The 24,249-nt window shown below is 48.8% G+C and overlaps 1 protein-coding gene and 1 long non-coding RNA gene across 7 annotated transcripts in view; one reads left to right on the top strand and one right to left on the bottom strand.

Annotated features, from left to right (window-relative positions):
* Nucleotides 1-40: 40 nt before the first annotated feature.
* LOC143823597 (potassium voltage-gated channel subfamily A member 6-like) lies at nt 41-23,943 on the bottom strand. The gene is made up of 2 exons (XM_077310076.1): nt 21,424-23,943; nt 41-1,320 (listed from the first exon to the last, which is right to left on the bottom strand). The coding sequence occupies exon 1, from the start codon at nt 23,733-23,735 to the stop codon at nt 22,131-22,133; it is 1,605 nt and encodes a 534-aa protein (XP_077166191.1). The 5' UTR covers nt 23,736-23,943; the 3' UTR covers nt 41-1,320; nt 21,424-22,130.
* The window catches only part of LOC143823598 (uncharacterized), a 50,165-nt gene continuing 27,228 nt past the window's right edge, over nt 1,313-24,249 (top strand). For all 6 annotated transcript variants that reach the window (XR_013226522.1, XR_013226523.1, XR_013226519.1 and 3 more), the window contains exon 1: nt 1,313-1,546. This is a non-coding gene — a long non-coding RNA (uncharacterized LOC143823598). The remainder of the gene's footprint in view (nt 1,547-24,249) is intronic.

Below are 24,249 nucleotides of genomic sequence, written 5' to 3' on the forward strand. Positions count from 1 at the left end.
CCAAGGCACCGGAGTGGCTGCAAAGAGCACAACTGTGGCATTATCTCATTTTATAAGATTTTATTTGAACCTTGGCAACCCTGCCCAAAGGCAACCTGGCCGAGGACAACCCAACACAATGGGATACACACAGAGCTTGGCTTCTTCTCCCTCCTTTTCTGATTAGTACTGGAGTAAGAGGGAACTGCCCACAGTCACCCAACAGAAGACGACGACGACATTTTGCACCAGGAACCTCTGGGATCTTTCAGGCATGAAGAATGCATGTTGTTTTTGGTTATGCTTTCCGAAATGCAGGAAGCACCCTGACAATGCGATTTTGGTGGCCCTCTCAAATGCCACCAGCAATCTTAGAACATCCCCACCCCACCCCCCTCCAACAAACCAGCGTTAAGACTACAAGTCAAGGACAAATACAGACAGGTAAGACAGCTCACCACACGCTTCTATAAATGTTCTACAACTCACAGATATAAGACCTACACATCACAGCTGAACATACGTGGCTACAGTGGAACACATTCATGGATCTTTGCTTGACGTCGATGTTAAGTTTTGTGGACTTAACAACGTTCGTCAATATGCACAGTGGAAGGGGGAAAGGGAGAAAGGGGAACGAGTCTTTCAGACAGTTCTTCAATAACCTGGAGAAAAGTGTTGTGCTGCCTTGAATAGGTCCAGTTTTGGGGAATCCTGTCCCCGTGTGAACCTCACCAATCATTCAGTTTTTCTTGGGGGAGCCGGGTGAATATTCCACCCCCGAGGGAGATCTGATATACCCAAGTATGAGATACAAGGGCTACGGAAGTCATTCTAGCTGCTTAAATTCTCAACAAAGGCTTTCTGATTCCGGTAAACTTTGCTGGCCTTAAAACTAATTTCTCCTTTCCTGCCACTTGGCATTTGGCTGATGGATGTTGCCTTTTTATTTTTCCCTTTGCACCATCTCCAGCTTTCTTGTTTATACTTTTTCGCCCCATTTTGGGTATTTTTAATCGAAAACCAGTCCAGGCTTTGTTAATAAATAAATGCAAGTCCACCCTCTTTCTGAGCAACTGAGTCCAGGTTGGTTGGTTTGTTTAAAGTGCGTATGCAAGAAGACACAAGCTCGTGGAAAAGAAGAGACGACTGTTTCGACGGCCCGGTTCTTTCGGCCCCAGGTTTCTGTGCTCAGAGATCAGTCTGCGTAGCGCCTCATCCGATGCTGTATTTCAACAGGGCCAGCCAAGCTTTGCTTCTCTGCAGGGGATCAGCCTGACTCACTCCTTCAAACGCATTCGTTTGCAAAAGGCTCACGGGTGGCTTTTTCTTTTCTGGCGCCTGAAATGCAAAAGAGGGCAGAGATGGAGAGGAAAGCAAACCAAGGAACACAGTCAAAATTGGGTTTTGTGACGAAATGCAGCCATTGCCGAATGCAGCGGACCCCACCCCCCACCCCCGCTTCCTCTGCACAAGAGCGGGCAAGAGAACCCTCTGCATCGTCCTGACGCTGCAGTACTGCAGGAACTCTGTGGGGCCCCGATCTCTGGCGAGGCATGTGGAAAGGGTAGGTGATCTGCATTCCCTAAAAGAGCGTTGTCGTTTGTTGTCAAGAGAACCACTGAAATACTGGGGGGGGGGATTGGAAACCTAAAGAGGGGTCTGGAGGCTAATCGGGGCTCATGCATGCCAGCCCCATCTGTAAGACGATGCTTGTGCATAAATTAAAGGTGGTCACTTCTTGTTCGAGCAGAACAGCCCTCAGCTCACAGATGGCTAACACTGTCCCCTCGGGAGGGCACGTTTGTGCATGCTTTGTGTGTGTGTGTGTGTGTGTGCATGTATGGCTGGGGTGTAAGTACTTCATAATTAATTGATTTTTTCCTGACATTCACTTTTGCCAGTCTCCACCCCCCAAGCCCATTTTCCTGAGCACTAATTCAGACCTCTAGTTTCTGTTCTTACAGAGTCCCGAACTTGGGAGCCAGAAAGAAGCAAAGACTTTTCTGGGCAAAGCCAGATGAAGTGGGCGGATCGACATCTGTTGACCCTGGGAGGCTGCCCCATTCACATGACCCCATAAAGCTGGTGTGGGGCTATGGGGGACGTTTCATCAGGAAACTAGCAGCGCCCCACTCAGAGAAATTGACCTTGCTCACCTGCCGTACCTTGCCACCCCTTCTGTAGCTGTTGGTATTTGGCCCCCAGCATCAGTGGTGGAAACTGGGATAGGAAAGTGGGACCTAGTGGGACAGTAAGGTAGGGGTGAGGGTTTCTCTTCTCCAACCTGCATGTTCCTTTTGGTAGTAAGATACACACACACCAATCTTTCATGCACACACACAAGCATGCACACTTTGTACATAAATAGCTATTATAGTCTGTCCCGACTAGCCAACTAACCCTTTGGTCTGGAATGGACCCAATTCGATTGTTCATTTTGTACAGGCCAGTGTTTCCCAACCTGTGAGTCCTGACCCGAAAGTGGTCTGCAAAGCCCATGAAAGTGGCTTCTGGGCTTCTGTGGTTTTGTTGATTTGTACATGCATGTTTTTTTTTTTAATTGGCTTGCCATATCAAATAAATTTGCACTTGTGAGTCACTGTGGCAAAAAAGCTGGGATCCACTGATATTGACAGTACAGCTTGTTGGCATTCCCAGAATTTTGTGCGTTGTCATTCCAGGTTGTCTGAGACATGTTTTGTGGTTTTATGTTGACTTAAAAGAGGAATCACTGCACTGCCTGTCCCATGGGGGGAGTGCCATAGAGGGCCCCTGTCCCTGTAAGTCTCACCCTTCCCCTTACATCTGAATTGCTTACTTTCATATCGCTGCTGGTTGTTTCTCTTCTGGCACTGATGAATAAATGGTTTATCATCAGCTCTTAAAGAGGCAGTGGCTAAGAACTGTTCTTTTCTACCTGTACCAACCATACAAGAAAGTCCTCTAATACTCAGGTGTGCTGGCAATACTGACTTTGATGGGCCAACAGGGCTGATTTAGTATCAGGCAGCGTCACCTGTTCATGTGTGTGTGTTTCTAGCAATATAATATTTTTAATAAGCGGTGCTTTTGGCTTCCTACAAAGGGAGTGGGAACTCTGCCATGAAGTTCACTTTGAGCCAGTTGCTTTCTCTTTCTCAGCCTGACCTACCTGATAGGGGTGTTGTGGGGGTAAAATGGAGGAAGAAAGAGCCATGAAAGCCACTCTGAGTTCCCTGGAAAAGTGACAGAGAGAGACAGACAGATGATAGATGATAGATGATAGATGATAGAGAGAGAGAGAGACAGAGAGACAGAGAGACAGAGACAGAGACAGAGACAGACAGAGACAGACAGACAGACAGACAGACAGACAGACAGACAGACAGACAGACAGACAGACAGACAGACATTTTTGGTAACCCACTTTTTACTACCTGAAAGATTCTCAAAGTTGCTCACAATTGACTACCCTTCCTCAGTTCTTCAGACTGGAGGCCGCAGCTCTTAACTCTTCCACCACACTGATTTCAAAGGCTCCCGCCAGCCCCCAAGAGCTTGTAATGAACCCTTTGTTCATGAGTTCCATGTAAGAAATAGGAATGGCTAATTAGGCTAAGGACGAAGAACTGAAAGTGCAGGAAGAACTTTGGCCAGAGAATGACGTGGCTGTTTTTACAATAAAGATGACCTTTTACTAAGGGCCATGGGGAGTCTCTGTTGGAATGCTTCTTCTGGGCAATTGCAGAACAATCACCCTTCGAACAGCACACAATGACCCACACATGGGGAGCACCCACTGGGTCCTAGGAGGAAACATGGTAAAGAACCACAGCCTCCCACCACCCCACCCTCCTGCCACACTCGCTTGCATCTCCTTTCTATTCCCCCTGGCAAAGCAACACCAACGGCTCCAAAACCCTGCACCTAGTTGGGTGTGACAGATCAATAGACAGCAGGTTTAGCATTTCAGCAGAAAGAAAAACGATTAAACCAAGGGGCCCTTTGGGATCAGAAGAAATCGTGAAAACTCAACATTAAACATTCTAATTGCTGGGGATCCTCAGGGGTACTATTAGCTGGAAAACACTCTTCACTACTCAAGTTGTTTGTTTTTGTTTAAAAAGAAATTTGTGGCTCAACAGACAACCCTCTTCGGAGCCAAACTCCGTGGCTGTCACTGCCTGCAACGGGGGAAACCAAAGGGAGATTTCCAGGTTTGAAATCTGGTGACTGAGCTCAGGAATTTCTGTATGCAATGCCTGTGCTCTACCGCTGTATAAATATGGTGCCAACAAATGGCAATTCTTTCCTCCCTGAAGGAAAATGCTTGAAGAAGAACCTCCTGGGCTGACCTCAGGGAACGCAGAAGACAACTCTGCAGCAGCCCTCCGCCCAGGATTCCCAGACTAGGCCGGTTAAGCCCCCCTGAATAATATTCCCTTTGCCATTCATCTTTCTGCACTCCGCTTTCCTGCTCTCCCACATCCACAACCCACTTTAAGAGAACCTAGAGGGACACAACTGCATTTCTTACCAGCTATCCTGCTACGTCAGCTTGCTATTTTCTTGGGACAGGCGTTGGTCTTTCTTTCCGTGCTTTTTTCTCCCCATTTTTTGTCTTTTGTATCCATTACTGCAGGGGTAGTCAAACTGCGGCCCTCCAGATGTCCATGGACTACAATTCCCAGGAGCCCCCTGCCAGCGAATGCTGGCAGGGGCTCCTGGAAATTGTAGTCCATGGACATCTGGAGGGCCGCAGTTTGACTACCCCTGCATTACTGTATCAAGCACCATGTATAATGGTGGCACTCAATAAACTATTAGGGATACTGAACATCTGCCTTGTATATAGTCCAGCTAGCCTTATATTCCATATTGTGGTAGCAACGCTCTGGAGTCTCAGATACATAAAGATGTTTCCTATAATCTGCTATCTGAGTTTCTTGATGCAGAGATGTTGAGGATTGATCCTGGGTCCTTCTCCAGTCAAAGCAAGTACGTTCTCTATTCTTCTGGAGAGTCCCTCCGATTTTTCTCCCCTTCTTAGGCTTTTCCCAGGGTTTCAGCACCAACCACCCTACCTTGAAAGCAACTGCTGCCCTTAGAAGCATAGAATCATAGAGTTGGAAGGGACCTCGTGGGTCATCTAGTCCAACCCCCTGCACTATGCAGGACACGCACATCCCTATCACCCTGCCACCCCCCCTTCTGTTAAGAAATCCCCTAGCATTTTCTCCGCTGAGAATCCTGCCCATAGACTCAGACACAGTTATTAGAGTTAAAAATGCTTTTTAAAAATGTGGTTGTTTACATGTTTGTTTTAAAATATAAAAAAGTGGGGTCTATTTGATTTCCATTCCTAATCAGGTTTCATCATCTAAACACAAAAAGTTTGCAGGCCTGAACGGATCGCCGCAGGGCACATTTATTAATCATGTGCAGAGCACCGTCAATGCGCTTGGCCCAACAGAGGGAAAAAATAAGCAAGAAAGAGAGGCAGCACCTCTGGAGCATACACTTTAAATTGCAACAGGAAAGAGAGCAGCATTTCTCAATCTCCCACGTGGGGCTCTGTTGGCCAGCCCACGGGAAGGGAGAACACAGCCTAGGAAATAGAAACCATTGGGCACAAATGGCCTCTCCGAGTCACTTGTCCACCATTACTGGTATTACGATCAAGCTTACAGAAATCCTAAGCTGAGGATTCCTAAATTACGATTTCTAAGCCTCTATTTCAGGATGGGATACACAGAGCTTTGGCACCATGGTAGAAGGTGGGGCATTGGTGGATGTGGTTGCACGTTCTGAAATCCCTTCTTCCCAGGGTACACCTGGCCACCTTGCAGAATTGAGGCCAAGAAGCAGGCTCCTACCGGCATGGATTTCTCCCCTTGAATGGGCCATCACAACTCAGTTATCAGCAAATTCCACAAGATGGCGCCGTGCTCCACTCTATGCAATGGCTAAGCTGCACACACCGGTGAATGCAGAGTTTGCCATCAGCACAAATACTTTTGGGTTTGCAAACACAACTCATAAAGAGATTTCCAACATTTATTCTTAGAACTGATTTGATAATCCTAGTATGCTGAATCAGACCATCAGTCCAGTACTGTCTACTCAGATTGCCAGAGGCTCTCCAGGGTCTCAGGTTAAGGTTTTTCACATCACCTACTTCCTTGTCTTTCTAACGGGAGATGCTGGGGATTGAACCTGGGACCTTCTGCATGCCAAGCAGATGCTCTGCCACTGAGCCAGGGCCCACTTCCCTGACCCCCCCCCCCCTATTTCTATCTCTTTCTTTCAGACCAGTGGTCCCCAACAAAAACTGTCAACCTCAAACTGATGTTATCCCAATATGAGAAACTAAGAGATTTTCTTAAGTTTTCTCTAGCAGGAGTAACAGCATCTTGGATGAGAGGTTTGTGATTGTATCTCACTATTCCCCCAAGGGGTTTAGGGCAGCCTATGCAGAGGTTATCCCCCCTGCTAGTATTATAACAGTCCTGCCAAGTTGTGATCCTCAAAGTTTGGGAAGAGGAATCCGCTTTCGACTTACTGAACTTTTCGGGAGCCCATTTCCCAAGTAACTTCATGCTCCGTTTCCCCAACATAAAGCACAGGATCCTCACCTGTTAACAGTGAACCATTTAAAAACCTCTTTTTTTCTGCGTAACATTTCTAAATATACAATGTCCCTGAGCAACGGAGTCAAGATCCAGGCCCTGACAGAACTATCAAAGTTCTGCAGAGCCTGTAAGACAGCACTCTTCCACCAGGCCGATGGTCGAGGCTGGGCCGACCCGGGAATACTATGTGTCTCCCTCCTCTCCTCTCCATGTTCTCCCCAGCACCAGCACCACATGAGGCAGGTGTGGGAGCCAGCACCTCCTCCTAGGGAGCAACAATTTGCCTTTTCTTGTAAATATTTCTGACCCCCATACTCACAGGAATAATCCATGCATTGCTCGATTCACACAAGACAGCAACCACACGGATCGCATTCCTGACACATGCCTCCAGCTCATGGGAACGGAAAGGAACGTACCATCTACAGATGATTGTCAGCTTTGATTATTATGGTGTCCTGCAAAAGTGACCTGCACAGGTGCCCTTAAATAACTCTGTTTTCTGCTTCTTGCTTTGCATCATTTGATCTTGAATACATCCGAAATCAGGCTTTTAAAACTGATTCTTGTCCTTGCCACTAAATGCCCCACCTCCACACTCCAGCCCTTTGGGGCTTTACTGGATTACCACTTCTGAGTGGGGACCCAGAAAAGAGGAGCAGCCTTGAGGGTGACCAGCTGCACCCCATCCATGGCAATGACAGCACTGATGACTCTCCAGAAACAGCACCTGCACACTGCAGCCCCAGTCACCACTATGGCCTTTGCTGCATGCACAACTTGAGTCTGATCTCTCTGGATTAAAGTCCTTTAATTTGCATCCTGTTCACATTCATCATGCATATTTCTTCTTCCTGATTTTTCTCCTCCAAATTGCAGAGTATTGCTCTGCATACTAATTAGAAAAACCAGATTTTCTTTCTTTCTTTCTTTCTTTCTTTCTTTCTTTCTTTCTTTCTTTCTTTCTTTCTTTCTTTCTTTCTTTCTTTCTTTCTTTCTTTCTTTCTTTCCTTTTTTCTTTCTTTCTTTCTTTCTTTCTTTCTTTGCCGCTGCTTGATCTCTTCTCATTGGTCAGCTTCAGGCAGTGGGTGCCTTTTGAAATTTTAAGGAGTACAGGAACTTAGACAAAATGAAGGCAGGGAAACCTACTAAGATAGCTACCCAGAAATCAAAGCTGCTTTAAGAATCCCCCCTTACAATTTCAAAAGGCACCCCCTGCTCGAAATGGACCAATGAGCAGAGACTGCGGCACAAGGTCGGTGGGGGAGGTGTGGCCTTTGGGGGGGGGGTGGAGAAAATCCAATAGAATCATTCTGCTTATGAATTTCCTTCACCCTGGAAGCAAAGAAAGGGGGAAAACCGGGGTAATAGGACTTTTGAAAAGAAACTGACATATAGCAAATGGAAAACAACTGAGCTAAATCCATGCAGAAGCAAAATGAAAGCACAACCCACCTACAAAGTGAAAATGTGTTGGCACTCAGAAGAGATAAATACACCCGAGAGGAATGCAGGACAAAAGCAAAGGAAAACACGAGTGCATAAAAGGCCTAAACAGGCTCCATGCATATAGGTAGATGGTGAGCGGCAAATTAGTATAAGCATAATAAACTGTGTTTAACAGATGCAAGGGCCAAGCTAGAATAACAAGCTTAGTTTATATGGTCGCCATTTGGCTGGGTTTAATTCCAGGGGAAGAAATAAGCTTGTTATTCCTGTTCGGTCCTTGCATCTGTTAAACACCTTTTACATACATTGACTATTCTACATATATAATCAGTGTAGAAATGCCATAACTCTTTAAATTCTTCTGGTCTGCCGTTATCTAGGCTGGTCAGCTTCGCCATTTTGGATAGCTCTCCCAACTTGTCCAACCAGCGTGTTATTTTTGGTAAATCTTGTTTCTGTTAAACACCTTTTTATTATGCTTATGCTGATTTGCTATTCCTGGCAAATAGATGGGGAAGAAATGGAGATAGTGACAGATTTTATTTTCCTGGGTTCCAAGATCCCTGCAGATGGGGACTACAGCAAAGAAATTAAAAGACGCTTGCTGCTGGGGAGGAAAGCTATGGCAAATCTAGACAGCATCCTAAAAAGCAGAGACATCACCCTGCCAACAAAAGTGCGTTTAGTCAAGGCTATAGTCTTCCCAGTTGCAATGTATGGCTGCGAAAGTTGGACCATAAGGAAGGCCGAGCGTCAAAGAATTGAGGCTTTTGAACTCTGGTGCTGGAGAAGACTCCTGTGAGTCTCTTGGACTGCAAGGCGAACAAACCGGTCAGTCCTAGAGGAGATCAGCCCTGACTGCTCCTTAGAAGGCCAGATCCTGAAGATGAAACTCAAATACTTCGGCCACCTTATGGGACAGAAGGACTCCCTGGAGAAGAGCCTAATGCTGGGAGCAATTGAGGGTAAAAGAAGAAGGGGACAACAGAGAATGAGGTGGCTGGATGGAGTCACTGAAGCAGTAGGTGCAAACTTAAATGGACTGGTAGAGGACAGGAAGGCCTGGAGGATCATTGTCCATGGGGTCGCGATGGGTCGGACACGACTTTGCACCTAACAACAACAACAACAAAGCTGATTTGCTGCTCACACCCTACCTAGACGGATGGACTGGCAACTTCCATTTCAATGTATCTGAGGAAGTACATGAAAGCTTATACCTGGAATAAAACTGGGTGGGACTTAAAGGTGCCAGCAGACTCCAACTTTGTTCTGCACCAGGCAGTTCTGTTCCACCTGACTCTGCCTCTAGTTATGTGCAGTGTAGAGTTACTCCACTCCAACTCCATCGCTTTCAAGGGGTTTCGATCAGAGAACTGCGCATAGGCTTGTGCTGTATGACCCATGCACGACACTGCCATCATCAGAAATGCTATGTGCGCTATCATCCTAACTCTACAACAATTCATTGCTTTGGAAGACCAAAGATTTCATGTAGGGGCTCTTACAGTCTGCTGTTTCTTTGCGTGCTGGTTGGTTACTGAATCCCTGCTATGAGCTGCATAATTGTTCCGTACCTTGTATTGTTTGAAAGAAATTAAAGACACGGGGGAGAAAAATGAAAAACCTGAAAGGAAGCCCTTGACCAAGGATCAGGTGTTGCATTTTAAACCATTCCATTAAAATGGATGGAATAAAAAGCCGTTTTGGTGGCTGGAGAGGCTCTTCGTATCGGTAGTGTAGAGCCTTAGCATTCGAAGAGCAGAAGATGGGTCTGTGCGGCGGAACTAGATGGCAATCACTGCGGCAGTCTCGGGTTTCATTTCTGCCAAGGGTCTCCTCCCCCTTTGATACATTTAGCCTGTGTGATGGTTTCAGAGAGGGGAAAGGGGGTGGGGTAGCTGGTATAGATTCAAAGCAGTGAATCATAAACACCCTTCCATATTATTTGGCTCTCCTGCTATAATTTGTCTGATAATTCCCGAAATATATGGGGCCAGGGTTTTTTGTAAGATAGATTATCACAGTCAGCACTGGCTACACCAGGGGTAGTCAAACTGCGGCCCTCCAGATGTCCATGGACTACAATTCCCAGGAGCCCCTGCCAGCGGACGCTGGCAGGGGCTCCTGGGAATTGTAGTCCATGGACATCTGGAGGGCTGCAGTTTGACTACCCCTGGGCTACACACTAGAACAGCCAGCTTCAGTATCAGCTAAAGCAGAGTTGGCCAAACTGTGGCTCTCTAGATGGCCGTGGACTACAATTACCATGATCCCCTGCGAGCACTCCTGAGTTAGAGCTTCACAGGCAGGAAAAATGTACCAAATGTATTGCATCAGGAGACCTTAGCTCCCTCTATCTCAAACAGAGTATCAAAGAGCTGGGAGAAGGGCAGATAAAGGGTGGCCAATGGAGGCGTCCTAGGTAGAGTTACAGCCTTATAAGCCCACCACAGCATTAGTTCAGAAAACTAAAGTCATGGTGGTTAAAAGGGGGACTGAGCCCCGCCAATCATTTTTCATGCCCCTCCAATCAACACTAGGGCTTGCTGTGAAACCTGCCACAAGTCTTTCAAGTGTAAATTCCCTATGCAAAAAAGGGAAAGGGATTGAAGTAAAAAGGTGTGAATCCTGTCATAAATCTTCCAAGTGCGAATTCTCTATGCGGCTGCAATTCTCTAGGACAGAATTAGTAGTTAGCAGGGCTGAAGACTCCTGTTTTTAAAAGCCTATGAGGCAGAGAATTGTGTGTAAGTGTGTGTGTGTGTATGTCTGTGTGTATGTCTGTGTCTGTGAGAGAGATCTCATCCTTACATTTTATACCATATAATCCACCTTGAGTCTCAAGTAGAAAATTGGCAAATAAATAATATACTGCAAATAAATTTTTAAAAAACCGATAGGCTGAGCACCACTGTATACTATGCATTTGACAGAATTATTTGACAGAACCAACCTGGTTCTGACAACCTCCCACCAAAAGAAATTCTGACTGTGGGTCTGACTATTAGAAATGGCATGGATGGAGGGTTCCTTCCTCTCCCATAACAACAGCACTTGCAGCCGCTCACTGAAATGGCAGTAGACGTGGGACCAAACAAGGACTTCTTCGTACTACTCCTAATTTTCTTGCACAATTCAATGCCACAAAATATGAACACAAATGTAGTTGCCTTATTCTCAAACCACCAACAACTCTCCAAGGTCTCTGGCTGAGGTCTTTCACATTACCTACTGTCTGGTCCTTTTACCTGGAGCTGATGGGCATTGAACCTGGAGCCTTCTGCATTTGGGGTGAATGCTTCAGTGGTTCAGTCGCCTCGGCGATCACCGAAGCCTGAGGCAGCCAGCGCTGTGGAGCAGAGAGGAGGGGTGGCGGCAGCTGGCATGCCACCACTGCCACCGCCCCCCTCCCTCTGTAGCACTGGCTGCCTCAGGCTTAGGTGATCGCCGAGGCAGCTGAACTGTGCCAAAGCGTTAACCCCTATTCTACATGCAAAGCAGAGGCTCTTCCACTGAGCCATAGCCCCTGCCTATAGTGAAGCTTTGTGTCACAACCTTTGAGGAAACTTTTCTTTTTGGTTTTGCCTGCATGCTTGTATGCCTATTCGTTGCTCCAGGCAGTTCACTTTTAAAAAATCCCATTCCCGGGAGAAGGAGGAAGGTACGAGGGTGGGACATTGGCGGCAGAGATCGCGCTTCTTTGCCTCTACACATTTTTTTTTGTTGGTGGCCTGCTAGTTGCTCTCCTCTAGCTGGCACATTTTAAGTTGGGGAATCCACTTTATATAATTACCCAACTAGCACTTTAAAATGGAGGATGTAGCCAGCTGTATGCTGCCTGGACACTGGATGTTGGTGACGCGGCCAGAATATAACAACTACCTAAGGTAAGGATTTCGCTACATTTGATGGGTGCTGAATTACATGTACAGAATTCTCCATGCAGAAGCAAAAATGGGGAAACGAGACCCTCCCCTGGTGCTATTTTATTGTGAAAATACAGCTGGAAGGTGGGAGCAGGAGCCCTTCCTCCTCCTGAGGTAGCCTTCTAAGCCCAAACAGGCTCTGCTTTATTTTTGAAGTAGCTATTTCTTATAACTGGTTTGTCATTGAGGAGAACCAAAGCTGGGTCAGGGGAACACGCTCTGGGGACCCCGACCCAATCCTTCTATAAAGCACATGCCCACTTTGGTCCTGAGAAAGCAGCAGTCCAGCAAACACCACATGTTCTGACTGTCCCTGTTTCCCCAAAACAGTTGCTGTTTTCTCATATAGTTCCCTGCTAAATCATTATCCCTGTTTCATTTTTTTTTAAATTGAATGTGCTCACTCAGCACTTCAGTAACTCTTCCAAATGTTTCGGTCCCTGCACCTTGAGAAATGAAATCGCTGGTGCAGCAAGCAGGTGAAACAGCAAGGTGGGGAGAAATCAAAACCAGAAGGCACCAAGAAGTTAGCAAAGCTTAGCGGATTTGACTGCTTAGAATTTGGGGGCAATCCCAGAGCAGGGGTCCTGAACCTTTTATGAGACTTAAAATGCTCTCTATTCATGTTGCTGGGGAAGTGGCAACAGTGGGAAGGCTTCTGGAGTTCTGGTCTCACTGGTGGACCTCCTGATGGCCCCTGGGTTTTGGTCACACTTGACACAGAGTGTTGGACCGAAACGGCTATTTGCCTGATCCAACATGGCTTCTCTTATGTCTGGGGCAGTTGTACCCTGCCTTATTGGCACTTGGGGGAGGGCAACAGTGGGAGGACTTCCGTAGTTCTTGTCCCACTGGTGGACCTCCTGATGTCACCTTTGTTTTGGGCACTGAGGAGCTCTTAGCCTGATCCAACATGGCTTCTCTTATGACCACAGAATCCATGAACTGGTAAAAGCTAGGGCAAAATGGTTAATCAACTGAACCTGTGTTGATGGCGAAGAGGGGTGTTGAACAAAAGGAAGCCAAGCCAGAGGAACTCTATGAACCAAACTGCAGATGGTGAAAATGATCACCTTTGAATTTTGTTCTTTTCTTCCTCAAAGATGGGATGACTTCATTTGAACCGGGCTGGCTAATTGCATGAGCTTCAAAAGCAGCCTCTCTCATTTCCTCAATGCGGCTCCTGTTTGGCTGCAAATCGAAAATTCTGAGCATGCCTGAAAGTGGCAGCAGCAGCCACTAATGCTGCAATTCTACCCATGAATGTTGTGTTATTTCTCCCCAGAGAGCCTAAAGCAATAAGCTGAATTGCACTCCGGCTTCTAGATGCAGGTTTAGCAGAAGCTGGAATTCAACAGAATCCCAACCAGCTGAGAATCAGTCTTTTCTCACTGATTTTTGCAATGCAACTCTGCACCCGCACAGGTGTAGATGTGTACCTGTGTGTGAGGACATACTTGGAGAATATTTGGTTGATGTAAATAGACCCAAAGACCCAATAAATAGCCCTCATGCTTTTGCAGTGGCCTTTAAGTGTGTTATTAGGAACATAATTAGGAACTTCCTCAAGACCAGTCCTATCAGCTCTCAGGGTAGATCCTGGCAAGTATTTGGATGGGAGACAGTTAAATCCGCAGGTTCAGAGGACATTGGGAGCTCCTTCAGCTCTTGTGACCCCAGCTCAAAGAGGCAAAACTGACCTGAGGCAAACCCACCAACAACCCCAACTTATATACAAATAGGGAACAAAAGATCTTCCTGCCAACGCACAGTATTGGTCAGTTTCACTTTAAACTGACTGAATCTGGGAGACGGATCTCACCATGCACTGGCCAATCGCGTTCTCAGGATTACGATCCTGTCTCAGACCGCAAGCTCGGTCCTCGGCAGGTCTACAGACATAACAGAAACCTCCAAGGATTTGGGTGGCAGCTCCTCCAAGGAATGCTAGGGGTCATGCCATGGAGGCAAACCTCCGCCGATTGTCCCTTGCCTGGCTGCCAGATAACCCTCGGATCCCCCGGATACACCACACGTGCCATAAGAGGAATACAAATAAATAAATAGGGACATCCGTGTCGCCCTGAGTCTGCTCTGGAGGAAGAAGAAGAAAAAGAAGAGTTGGTTCTTATATGCTGCTTTTCTTTACCCGAAGGAGGCTCAAAGCGGCTTACAGTTGCCTTCCCATTCCTCTCCCCACAACAGACACCCTGTGAGGGGGGTGAGGCTGAGAGAGCCCTGATATTCCTGCTTGGTCAGAACAGTTTTATCAGTGCCGTGGCGAGGCCAAGGTCACCCAGCTGGTTGCATGTGGGGGAGCGCAGAATTGAACCCGGCATGATTAGAAGTCTGCACTCCTAACCACTACACCAAACTGGCTCTTTTTGAGGGGGGCAGCCTATAAACTGAGGGGGGCAGCCTATATATTCAAATAATACATACATTTTAAGGATAGAAAAAGGAAGGAAAGCTTACCAATTTCTATTGCCAAAGCAGAGCTGCACGGACACCGTTGTTGGCCTTTCCTCCAGAGAGACTGTTGAGCACAGGACAAAAAGGGCCTCCTTTCCCAGCTATACATTCCGTTCTGCCAAATCCCCTTGGCAAGCGTTCTTCTCCATCTCAGTGGGAAGCTTGCTACGTTAAATTTAACCTCCACGCATAGGGGCTTCCCAGTTAATTCCCTTCCAGCCCTGCATGAACCCAGCATCTTCTCTTGAGGCGCATGTTAGGAGCAGAGCATGGGGAAGGGAATATTCACGAATTCCCAAGCCACCAGTTCTTTCACCTGGGAAGCAAAGCCTCGTCCATAAAGGTCCGTGCACAATGTCCCAAGAAAACAACCGTTCGCAAATCCGGCACACCACGAGCTTCCCCAAGGCGTGTGCTCCTTATTTTCCTCCCCCAGCCATTCACAGATTCTAAGGAAGAAATTTATTTTCACATGTTCAGGCTCCAGACAACGAGGGACTCTCTACATTTGTGTGTCCTGCAAGTGGAACCTGATCCACATAATATAGCATTTCACCTTATTGTAAACTTTACAATAAAAGTGCAATGAAGGAAGGACTAGAAATTATTATTAGGAATCCTTCTGCAATTCTCGTCTGAATTTCTCCCCCTGGTTCTGGAGGCTTGTTTCCAACATGGAGCTGCTTGTCCTTTAGGCCAGGGGTAGTCAACCTGTGGTCCTCCAGATGTCCATGGACTACAGTTCCCATCAGCCCCTGCCAGCAAACGCTGGCAGGGGCTCATGGGAATTGTAGTCCATGGACATCTGGAGGACCACAGGTTGACTACCCCTGCTTTAGGCCATGCTCACTACCCCACCCCACCTTTTCCATTCATTCAGTTCATGTACAATGTTCCTCTCCACCCACATTATCAACACACTCACTGATAATTCCCCCAAAAAATCTTGATGTGATTATATATACACAATTGATCAAGACTTTGTGTGTATGTATAGCATTCTACCAACGGGCATGTGCATATGTATGCAAATACTGACATTATCTTGCATAAAACCACCTCAAGCTTGTGTTTCCTGTGCCGTGTTTCTTTAGCATTCATGCATGTACTGAAGTGTGGCTAATGTTGTGCCCTATCACAGGTCACTTCCAGAAATGCTGGTGGAAATTCTCCTGGTAACCAGCGGCAGAAAGCAAAACAGAGAGAGCCTGTAGAATGGAAGGGAGAAACTCAGTGCATCTCTTATTGATTCTACCTAAGGCCACCGGCCAGGTGAGCTCACAGCAGAAGCAAGATTCCAGTTGGGAATTTCTTTGTCTGTAGCTCAGAATTTTAGGATATCAGCCTTTACCAGGTCTGGGGTCTGACCAACAATGTCAGGCACTACAGCCCTAGGTTGGGTTTGGGGAGCTCCATTCTCTGCCTCACAGGAGTGTTATTCTGATCAGCACAGCAGGATGGGGCACAGGCCTTTCCCCCAAGCACCCTTTTACTAATCCAAAATGGCCCGTTTGCTATGTTGGGGAAACTGACAAATCGGTTCTAACAGGCAAATAGCAGCTATGTACTGAGACCCTTTTAGGTGAAGGAAGGGGCATGGGATGCTTATCGACACCGTGCTGATATAAATTTGGCCTACAAAACATAGCGTTCCTGGAAAACATTTCCAGAACATGCAACGTGCAGTTAGGCTCTACTCAGACTAGGGTGGCTGATCCTAGCCCAATCTTCTCGGATCTCAGAAGCTAAGCAGGGTTGGCCTGGGTTATTACTTGAACCGAAGACCACCTATGCAGAGGCAGGTAACAGCAGCCCACCTGTGCTCCTCTCTTGCCTTGAAACACCTACAAGGTGGCCGTAAGATACCTGTACCTTGACAGCACTTCCCACCGCTCCCAGTTAGGCCTGATCAGACTGTAGTGTTAGGGGTGTTACAAGCATCTTTGGGAAACATGAGGCCTTCCCGGTGGGCCAGTCACAGTTCTCTCAGACCTCTCTCAGCCCCATTTGCCTCACAGGGTGTAAGTTGCTTTGAGACTCCTTTGGGAAGGAAAAAGCGGGGTACAATAAAACCAGCTTCTTCTCTAACCCTTCAGCAGCAGCACCAGAGATCTACAGATGCCGGGATTCCCTAGGAGAGGAAATTAAACCGCTTTAAGCCTGCAGTATCTCAACACACACAAATATAAACACAGCATCCAGAAATCTCACCAGTGATGGGATTACTGTTGTTAGAAATACTGCCCATGCCCATTCAATGGCAAATAACTCTGCACAGTCTCCTATCGTACAGTCTCCCCACACCTTGTGAACCTCAACAGCCATCTCTGCTTTGAAGTCATGCCTTCAAACCTTTCTAGAGGTTACTTAGATCCCAAATTGCCAGGAAACTGCTGGGACTTTTTTGGGGCCCAGTGCAGAGGATAGATCTTGTGCACACTCTTTTAAAAAGCACAAGTTGATCAGGCTGATTTTAATTGCAGCTTCCATGGGAAAACCTTCCAGACGTTTGGGGTTCTGGGCCTGCAATGCTAAATGCCTAGCTGAGGAACTAAATCCTATGGAAGGTGTCCTTCCAAGGAAGTGTGTTTGGGCAGGAATGAAGACGAGGAGAACATTATTTTTATTCTCCACCATCTCTTCCAAGGAACGATGTTTGCTTCTGGAAAGCTGGCATATTAAAGCCAGGCCATTTGGTGCCTGCAAGCCAGAGTTAGCAGGTACAGAAAACCATCCGGGGAGGTTGTTATGGAAACCAATCCCAAAAGATGCTTTCTTTCCACACATGCTCCACAAGGCTGTACTCTGACTTCAGGGCAGCTAAGGAGAGATGCAGAACGGGCAGGGTTTTTGTTTTCACGGAAGACACCGCAGGGACGGTCAGCCCCATCAGCATCTCCTTGGAATTAAGTCTTAGGAGACGTTTCTGTGAAGGTGAGAGCAAGGTGCATTTTGTTCTGCCCCTTTGTGACAGATGGTATTCATTAATTTGGGGAGGGGGGCAGGGGGCTGCCTGGTCAAACTACAGGTCTGCAGTGATTTTAAACTGGAGGTGAGGCACTAAGGTTAACTTTGCAAAGACCTATTGAAAACCAAGAGGAAACAACGAGCAGCTAAATGCAAATCACCCAAGGTACTCATTCCTAATGACTTGGGTTTCTGAAAGAATTAAAATGAAACAATATTAAATGTAAAGAAAACCAATTTGGGCTCCACAAGCGACTGCTGTGCAAGGCAGGAATAATTTCTAACCCCACCACGGCGACAAAGATGCTTTAAGTTATGAGAGAATCCAGAGGGGTCACCATTTTAGTCTGTTGCAGCCAAATAACGTGGGGGTTCCGGGCAGCCTTAAAAGAAGTGAGCTCTGAATCAGGAAACCTTCTGGTGGCATAAATGGTGCTTGTCTTTAAGGTGCTACCAGATCTCTTTTAGAATCAGAATCACACAGAGCTGGAAGAGACCCCAAAGGGCCATCTAGTCCAGCCTTCACTTTCTCAGGGGCTTTAAAATCATACATGTTTGGCAGGTGCTCATCCAATCTCCTCCTAAAAACTTCCAACAAAGATGATTACACACACAAGGCAGCACATTCCATCTACAAACCGCCTTCACCATCAGAAAATGCTTTCTAACATTTAAGTGGACCTTCCTTTCCAGTAATTTGAACCCATTGCTTAATCCTTGTCTCTAAAGCTGCAGTAAACAAGTTGGCTCCCTCTTCAACACATCTACCTTTTACGTGGTTAAACCCAGATATTCTATCACCCCTTAGCCTCCTCTTCTCCAAGCTACACAGACCCAACTCTCTCAGCTCTTCCTCGTAAGGCACGGAGTTCAGCCCCTCAACCATCCTAATTGCCCTTCTCTGAACACGTCTCAACTCTGAAGGAGCTCCATTCCCTTCAACACTGACAAAGTCACTGGAAAAAGCAATTAAATTTAGTACTGGAGAGAGTTATTTTCTTCTGAGCCTAATACTTTCCCACTGGGAATCAGAACCCTTAAAAGCATTCAAAAGTAAGGAGGGGGAGGGGGAAATCAGATCCCAGAGAGGTGCCTTTCACATTACCCATCTACCAGTCCTACATCCTTTTCAAGATCTTATATTGGGGTCAGGGTGTTATCTTTACTTCCCCCTTCAATTGACCTTCAACTGTCTTCAACATTCACGAGGTGGGCAATGAATATGCTGAGTTTTGTCAGGATTCATGTTACTTTCATTTTAACTTACAGCTTCACTTTCTGCAGAATACCCTTAGCGTGACGATCCCCTGGCTTTACTGGTAGAGGGCATGTGGGTCACGACACTGGAATGTGGGGGGCAGCTTTACGTTTTACTGAACAACTGCACAAAATATTGCCTGCTTCCTTCTGCCCCCCCCCCTGCCGCCCAATTCCATACCTCTGTAAATGATAGTAATTTTTTAAAAGAAGATTAAAGTTGAAAATTCATCAAAGAGGGCGAGATTTCCCTCTGATGAGTCAAAACTCCCCCTAACTTCTCAGTGGTCTCAAGACACTCTTTTAAAGCTAATGCTTGTGGCTCTCATGAGCATACTGGCCGAAAAACCTCCCTCTATTAAATCATGCAATTAGTTTTCCTGTTTGTTTGTTGGTTTGCTGTCAAATCACAGCTGACATGGCAACCCCATAGAGTTTTCAAGGCAATAAATGTTCAGGGCTGGTTTGCCATTGCCCACCTCGGCCTAATGACCCTGCTGTTCCTGGGTGGTCTTCCTCCCAAAAACCAACCTGCTTAACTTCTGAGACCCGGCAAGATCTGGCTATCTATCCTAGGGCACAATTCGTTTTACCAACATGCGCATTATAACAAAATGCACAAATGACTGCATGGCTCTATTGCTTTTCTCCGCATACCCACCTTAAGGTCATTCCAATAACAAATCCAGGTTTTCCACATCAAATATCGAAACAGACAATCCCAGCTCTGGTCAATAATGTATAAGATCAAACCTTTAAACAGCAGCTCCCGGCATCTGAACGTAAACTTTTTAGGTATCCAGTGTATTTAGTGACTCCATAATATCTCCATTTCCCTATAAAAAAATCTTGAGGGTGTGAAGTGTCTGCTCAACCTCATACAAAATTACAGCCTGATTGTTACTTGATAAAAACTGCCATACACCTTCTGGTTCAGCTAACTCAGTGGCTCTCAACCTGGAGGTTGGGACCCCCTTTGGGGTTGTGGCAGGGTGAGCAGCTTGGGGGGGGGGGCGCCGCCACTGTTGCTGCTCCCCCTGCAGGCAGGAAAGAGCACGTTCAGCGTGGTAGGGCAAGAGGCAGAACTGAACTGAGAAACCCTGGGGGGAAATCAATTTATATACAATCATCATGAGCAATGGATCTTCCTGCCATTGGTCAGTTTCGGTTTAATTTCTGAGAAAGAACACTGGCATAATTTAATGGCTGGGGGTCACCACAACATGAGGAACTGTATTAAAGGCTCGTGGCATTAGGAAGGCTGAGAACCACTAACCTAACTGGTTTCACCTAATCCAGTATTGACAACCCTGACCGGCAGCAGCTTTCCAAGAATTCCAGCCCCGTGTTTCTCAACTCGCTAACCGAGATCCGTTCAACTGGAAAGGGCAGGATCCCACCCTAGAAAATTCTGGCATAGAAGATCCTTCCAAAAGACCCCAGTGGCGCTGCTCTGGACTATGCTGAGGTACGGTTTCTTAAACATGACACAGGATGAAGACAGACATGACATTTTAAGCAACAGGGACAACTTGCAAATAACCTTGCTGCAATTCAGTTCAGTTCTAATATAGTTGTTTTTTTTCTAAGGCCAAGGCTGGGTGGGGTGAAGAGCCAGTTCTTTAAATTTTATATCAGAAGCTGGCTGTGCCTAGCATGAATTGGCTTGTGCCCATGCCGTCACTGAGGAACCAGTCTTCTTGCCAAGGTTGGCAGGAGATTTTCACTTTGCAGAATGTTTTTTTTTTGGGGGGGGGGACGAACAAGGCGGTAAGTGAATGGATACTGTGTACATGCAGCACTTTGGAAAATAAAAAAAGACAGACAGCCCACCTGAAGAATGGGTGAGGGCCAAGCTTCATGGCTTGAATCAGCAGCCAGTCCATTGGTAAGGACAGCTGTCACTTCAGCTGCAAGATCCAATGGCTAGGGAGCCACCTTCAGTCTGTCTTTAGCCCTGCTCTGAGTGAAACAGCTGGCTGTTATACTGGAGTCTACAGCAGGGGTAGTCAACCTGTGGTCCTCCAGATGTCTATGGACTACAATTCCCATGAGACCCTGCCAGCATTTGCTGGCAGGGGCTCATGGGAATTGTAGTCCATGAACATCTGGAGGACCACAGGTTGACTACCCCTGACTCAGGACTGGAGAAATGGGTATGTGGAACAGGATGCACATATCATTGCATTTCCACCCTCTGCTTCCAAATACAAAACATCTGGGCCCAGCCATGTTTCCTGCAAAGAAAGGCACATGGATACAAAACTGGCAACACCCACATGGAACCAAAAGCCACACGGGCTTCGGAAGGCAATCTGCATACAGAGAATAAGGGATTGCTACACTTCCTTCCATGACACCTTTTGACTGGCCAGGAACAAACACAAGTGGCAGGACAGAGGGGAGCTCCAAACGAATTGGGAAATCCTCCCTCTTGCCCCCGGAGCCACAAAGTCAGTGAGGTGGGGGCAACTGATCCCCCCTCCCTTTTTCTCCAATTGTCCTCCTTCACTCCCTGATCACAAAACTATTTTTCTCTCTTGCATGGAGCCGAGAGAAAGAGCCTTCCATTGAAAAGACTCTTGGGAAGCAAACACAGCTCCAGAATGCTCTGGGGGGGGGGAGGGTACGTGTCCCCCACCCACCCACCCTTCTTGCCCACAATTCCAGCCACACCATTTGTTTGCTCGAAACACGGGAGAAATCACCATGAAGGAACGCAACCCCCCCACACACACACACACACACACGCTCACAGATAGCAAGATGCCTGGACAGGATGTGGAAGGCTGGCTAAACTAATCTTCTCCGATGCCAGCAAGACAGCCAGCCTTGCTCCCAGGCCAGCTGCAGAGGTCGAGGCTGCTTGGTGTGTGCGTTTGCAGGCTTCCAGGGCACAGGTCCCAAATCAAAGGGAATCTTGTCAGCACGCCGTTCCCCCTCCGGCTACCCAGCAACACAGTGCCGTGCCTTGCACAGAGGTCCCGTTACTCCAAGGGCACATCAGAGGCTAGGACTAAAGGACAGGACGTCCATCCTCGGCCAGATGTGCACAAAACCCACGAAGCCGATACTCAGACGAGCCACAACCACGCTTTTTGTTTGCAGATAAGAAAAAGGTATCCACAGGGCAGCTGCTAAGAAAAAGGTTCCTGCCTTCAGACGGCCACAGGCAAATGAGGTGGTGGCCCCCAGACTGGGGTGGAGGATCCTGTAATCCACTGCAGAAGCTTAGACAGCAAAACAAGCCAGGGTCCCAAATCCAAGCTGCTTTTTTTTTCTTTTCTTTTTTTTTTGCGTCTGAGGTGCATAGTTTTCAGTCCCCCAGCCTTGGTTCTTCCACTGCTCCTCTGCTGTGAAAGCAGGGAGCATCAATGGCAGTTTGAGGAGCTTGCAGACAGCTGGTCTCTCGCCAGAAGGAGCTCCGGAGCTCTCCCCGTGACCTTGACACCCCACCGAGCCCTCAGACTTCTGTTAGCAATTTGTTCTCCTTATAAGCCTGGTTGCCGGCTGGAATAAAGTTGGAGTATTTCATGGCCTCCAAGTCTTCCGCCTCCAAGAAGTCAGACTTACTGAGCGACTGGCTGCTCTCCCCTTTCCTGGGCTCGGAGAAGGGCGACTGCGGCTGGCCACAGGTGACGTGGGTGTACTGGGCCTGCTCCTCCTGGTCCGTTTCGCGGTGGTAGAAGTAGTTGAAGTTGGACACGATGACGGGCACCGGCAAGGCGATGGTGAGCACGCCCGCAATGGCACACAACGACCCGACGATCTTGCCCCCGATGGTCATGGGGTACATGTCTCCATAGCCCACCGTGGTCATGGACACGACCGCCCACCAGAAGGCATCCGGGATGCTTGTGAATAAGGAATCCGGGTCATCAGTCTCGGCAAAATAGACGGCGCTGGAGAAGAGGATCACCCCGATGAAGAGGAAGAAGATCAGGAGCCCCAGTTCCCTCATGCTGGCCTGCAGGGTCTTCCCCAGGATCTGCAGCCCCTTGGAGTGCCGGGAGAGCTTGAAGATCCGGAAGACCCTGACCAGGCGGATGACCCGGAGGATGGCCAAGGACATGGCTTGCTGCTGACCCCCGTTGCCGGCGCTGCCGGGCTGCTCTTTCTTCTGCTGCTCCTGCGCCAGCTCCGTGCCCAGGGTGATGAAGTACGGCATGATGGCCACGATGTCGATGATGTTCATGATGTTCCTGGAGAACTCGGGCTTGCTGGGGCAGGCGAAGAAGCGCACCAGCAGCTCGAAGGAGAACCAGATGACACAGAGAGTCTCGATGAGGAAGAAGGGGTCCGTGAAGAAGGGGCTGGTGCCGCCTTGGGGGTGGGCAGGCGGCGGGGTCCCCCCCTCCGGCTGCAGCGGGAGCAGGAAAAGAGGGTCCTCGTCCTGGAAGTCCTGCAGGAAGGTCCCCTGGCCGCCGTCTCGAAAGCTCCCGGAGGACCCCTTGCTCTCCTGGCGGAACTCGGGCAAGGTCTCCAGGCAGAAGATCACGATGGAGATGAGGATGACCAGGACCGAGACGATGGCGATGCCCCGGGCGGGCCCGGAGCTCTCCGGGTACTCGAAGAGGAGCCACACCTGGCGCTGGAAGTGGGGCTGGGGCAGGGGCTTCTCCTCCTCCTGGATGAAGCCCTCGTCCTCGCGGAAGGTCTCGATGGCCTCCTGGCCCAGCTGATAGAAGCGGATCTCCTCCAGGAAGATGTCCAGGGGCACGTGGACGGGCCTGCGGAGCCGCCCGCCGGACTGGTAGTAGTAGAGGATGGCGTCGAAGCTGGGCCGGTTGCGGTCGAAGAAGTACTCGTTGCGCAGCGGGTCGAAGTAGCGCACGCGGCGGCTCGGGTCGCCCAGCAGCGTGTCCGGAAAGACGGCCAAGGTGCGCAGCTGCGTCTCGAAGCGCAGGCCGGAGATGTTGATCACCAGCCGCTCGCTGCTGCAACAGCAGCTGCCGCTACCGCTGCCGCCGCTCGCCGACTCGTCCGCCCGGCCGGCCGGCTCATCCTCCGGCGCCCCGCCGGCCTCCCGGGCAGCGGCCAGCGCCAGCGGCTCCTCCGCGCCTCGCATGCCCCGCTCGCCCCCCGCGCGCCTGGGCGGCGGCTCCCGCTCCCGCGCCCCGCTTCGCCGCCTGCCGCGCGCGCCCTCCACGGCTCCCTCGCCGCCGCCTCCTGTTGCTTCGCCCGCCGCGGCCCCCTCGCCGCCTGCCGGGACTGCACTGGACGGGGCTGGAGGCGCCTCGCTCTGCCGCGCGCTCCCTGCGCCGCCCTCGCCTCGCCTCCCCGCCCCTTCCCCACCCCCCAGTCTCCGGCGAATTGGACCCCCCCCCCCCCCCCAGCTCGACCGACCGCCTTGCTGGAGCCTCTCTGCCTGCTTCGGCAACAGGCGCGGCGCTCGCTCGGCCTCGCCGGCCGCTCAGCCAATGGGCGCGCAAAGCACGCAAAGAGGTGGCGTGCCGGGTCTCCCCGGGAGCATCTAGTCTGTCCCTCTGACCTTCGCGGCGGCTGATCCCGGGGATGGGGGAAGGAAGCAGAGCGGGACACTCAAGGGGCATCTAGGCTGAAGCCCTGACCTTCGCGGCGGC

The sequence above is a fragment of the Paroedura picta genome, chromosome 14 (assembly GCF_049243985.1).
Source record: "Paroedura picta isolate Pp20150507F chromosome 14, Ppicta_v3.0, whole genome shotgun sequence".
Taxonomy (NCBI): Eukaryota; Metazoa; Chordata; class Lepidosauria; order Squamata; family Gekkonidae; genus Paroedura; species Paroedura picta.

Bases quoted from the DNA above. Each gene is read 5' to 3' on its own strand.
- LOC143823597 (XM_077310076.1), bottom strand. From the start codon at position 23,735: ATGCGAGGCGCGGAGGAGCCGCTGGCGCTGGCCGCTGCCCGGGAGGCC.